Source organism: Telopea speciosissima, chromosome 9 (genome assembly GCF_018873765.1).
Source record: "Telopea speciosissima isolate NSW1024214 ecotype Mountain lineage chromosome 9, Tspe_v1, whole genome shotgun sequence".
NCBI lineage: Eukaryota > Viridiplantae > Streptophyta > Magnoliopsida > Proteales > Proteaceae > Telopea > Telopea speciosissima.
The window spans coordinates 8,597,560-8,600,586 of record NC_057924.1 but is presented as its reverse complement, the minus strand read 5'-3'; the positions used below and the strand labels follow the sequence as shown (position 1 = coordinate 8,600,586).

At 37.8% G+C, this 3,027-nt stretch overlaps 1 protein-coding gene across 1 annotated transcript; it reads left to right on the top strand.

Annotated features, from left to right (window-relative positions):
- Positions 1-1,565: 1,565 nt before the first annotated feature.
- LOC122640545 lies at positions 1,566-2,670 on the top strand. Its single transcript, XM_043833767.1, has 2 exons — positions 1,566-1,954; positions 2,561-2,670. The coding sequence occupies exons 1-2, from the start codon at positions 1,644-1,646 to the stop codon at positions 2,616-2,618; spliced, it is 369 nt and encodes a 122-aa protein (XP_043689702.1). The 5' UTR covers positions 1,566-1,643; the 3' UTR covers positions 2,619-2,670.
- Positions 2,671-3,027: the final 357 nt, after the last annotated feature.

Genomic DNA, 3,027 nt, shown 5'->3' with positions numbered 1-3,027 from the left:
TTCATCTTGAAATGGTGAAACCTCACCTTACGGAGTCATATCTTTGGATCAATGGAAGTTTTCTTTTCTTTTTTTGGAAGGGTAAAGAATGGAAGTTGATGTTGATGAGCCAAGTACTCCTCACCCTAATCCATTAGAACTTCCTCCCAAATTTCGTTAAAATGACAGTGATCTGTCATCGCAGTTAGGGATGCAAACAGAGACCAAATTTGAATCGATAAAACACTATCCATATTTGCATGAGATTGATTAGCATTTGAATAGATTCCGAGAACTTTTGAAAATCAATCTCTTGAATATAGATTACCTTAAATGGAAATAAATAGGAAGCGAATACGAATTTTCAATTATCCATTTACATCTCTAATGGAGACTGGAGGGTGGAGTTGTGTGTCTGAAGAGAGTGGCATTTCAATCTCACTATCTGCATTTTTTTTTTTTGGCACAGCTCTATCTATTTGCATTGAACGATAAAAAACAGGAGAAGACGAGAAGGTGAATAGGTGAACCCATTACCTCCACTAAGGATGATGTTGAGGTGGCATATATACATTGATGTCCTTATGAATCTCTTTTTTTTTCTTTTAATTACTTGTACTATAATATGAGTTAATAAAGGTATGTAGTATAATAAAACTATTATTTAATTACATTTTTATAATCGTAGTTAAACACAGATTGGATAATATTCGAAAAGGAAAGAGATCTCTCTTTGATTGTGTAGCCCATGCACCAGTGTGGGAGGCAATAAGAGCACGCACAAGGTATCAATATGGATGGGATTTTTTATTTTATCAAGGTAGGACAACACTATTAGTCATGAATTGACAGAATGGATTTATTTGCTAACGTTTGTAAACCTCAGGAGGTACACAGAATTACCCAAAACTAAGAGGTAAAACTATACTTTTGTCAAACCTCAAAGATGGTATATATGTAAATTACCTATTTTTTTATTATAAATTTTCTTAAATAAATATAAATACGAATTTTCTACTATCCATTTACAACCCTGATCATAATAGATTTATAAAATATTGAACCTAACATGTGAATACTTCATCGTCACTATTAATCTCAACACCTCACCATATACAGTTAGGTGAGAGTGAGACTTACGGAATTTTGGTTTTTTTTATAACAGTCACGCTCTTCGCATGTTAGAGTTGAATTCCCGTTTGTTATTGGCTAACTATCGATCGTTTTTTGCCCCGATGGAGACAAAACTAGGAAAGGTCTCGTGTGGGGTCAGAAATAAACTCAATAAATTATACAAGAACTACTAAGCCGTCTGATCTCAAAATGATCACACGATTAAAATCCAGAATCAGATCTGACGGTCTATGGAATGGCAGTCTACAAATATTACACCAAAGCTGTCTACATGGCATTAAAACCGACCTTTCTGATGAAAAGGAAATCTTGTTTATAAAGGGTGCGGACTAGAAAGCTCATGAGGTGTTTGTAGGTTTGTCAAGCAGAGCGGCGACGGCAGCGGCGGCAAGTGAGAGAGGAAGAACCGAAGAAGAAGAATGAGATGGTGTTTCAGAGGTGGCAAGATCTGTAACATAATTGTAAAAGTGGAATAGATTTGAAGAAACTAACTTTTTTAAACAGTAAATCCATTGAGAAAAGGGAGGACTATGAAGAGCTTTCTGGAATTCGTGCCTTGCTTCGGCTACCCGAATCAACCGACTGTGCCGACAACTCCATGGCGCAGGGAAGAGTCACGATCTTCGCCGTGTAGGCAACGCCGCAGATTGAACAGATCGAACTCGGTCTCGTCGGCGGTGGCTCAGTGGCAGCCTACGCTTTGTGCGATTTCGGAGGATAAAGTAATCTCGGTTGTGGTAGGGAAAGCAGAGGAAGCTACAAAATCCGGCGAGAAAGTGACCCGGAAAACTCCTTCCAGGGCTGAAATTGGCGTCCATACCAGATATGGTGACAACTTCGCGTAAATTCCAAACTCTTCCCCATCTTTCTTTCTGTTAAATGAACTGTTTTATTTTTTTAATCTTCAATTCATTGACTTCGAATTTCGAAATGCTTTGCTACATTGATTCTGAAAGAGTCTCTGCAACAGAGACTAAACCCTTGACTTTGTCAAATGGAATTCACAGTTTGTTCTATTATCTTTTCGTCTGGTCCGTTTTAGACTGGGCTTCCTTGAAGTTTCCAATTTTCTTTTCCGACATCGCGGCATGGTGAGTGGGAGAAAAACCTCTTTGACCCTGTTTCATCTTCTTATCCATTCCAAATCCCAAAGAGGCCAAAAACAAAAAACCATTTTCTAGATTTCTAAGATCCATAATCAGATCGAGTTCATAATGGGAAAATTAGAGGGGAAAAAAAGAAACATTTATCCCAGTCAAAAAATTTGGACTTTCCTCTTTCTCTTTCAAGCCCTTTACATCCATTGTTTTCACGTGAATAAGAGGACAGAAGACGACCTGAAACTCTCCTCTGCTTCAGCCAGTTTCAGAATTGAAAGCTTATTTGGAGAACTGAAAGAGGGTTTTGAAATTTTTTTTTTTTTTTTTTGTGGTTGTGGTGTTTGCAGGCGAGCTTCAGTTCCGTTGGCCATACCTGCGTTCTCCTCGACGGCATTCTTATTTTAAAGGATATATCATCGACGGTGTCGTCCGGCAAGCCCACCAGAACTTCTGCTTTCTCATTGTTAATTCTATTCTTCTGTAGCAATCCATAGACTCCCATACATAAATGTAAAGCGTTACTGGAGTTCTATTAATAGAGAGTGTTCATTCGTATATAAAAAAAGTTATCTATATCATCATCTTCATGAGAACTCTGAGGTAAGATCTCTCAGTTGAGTTTCTGATCAACTTTGGAAGCATGAGATGAATCTGGGTAATGGGTTTTTAAAATCATATTGCCTTCTATTGGAATCATAATAAACTACTGCAAATAGATACCGTCCTTAGAGAATTATAAGAAGAATTAAAACTGGATGAGAGAGGGTGTTGATCCACCAAACTCGCCCTGCTCTTCCAAACGTGGACTGGACAT

Coding starts and splice junctions, on each gene's coding strand:
- LOC122640545 (XM_043833767.1), top strand. CDS start 1,644: ATGAAGAGCTTTCTGGAATTCGTGCCTTGCTTCGGCTACCCGAATCAA. Junction 1,955..2,560: donor AGATATGGTGACAACTTCGC/GTAAATTCCAAA, acceptor TGGTGTTTGCAG/GCGAGCTTCAGTTCCGTTGG.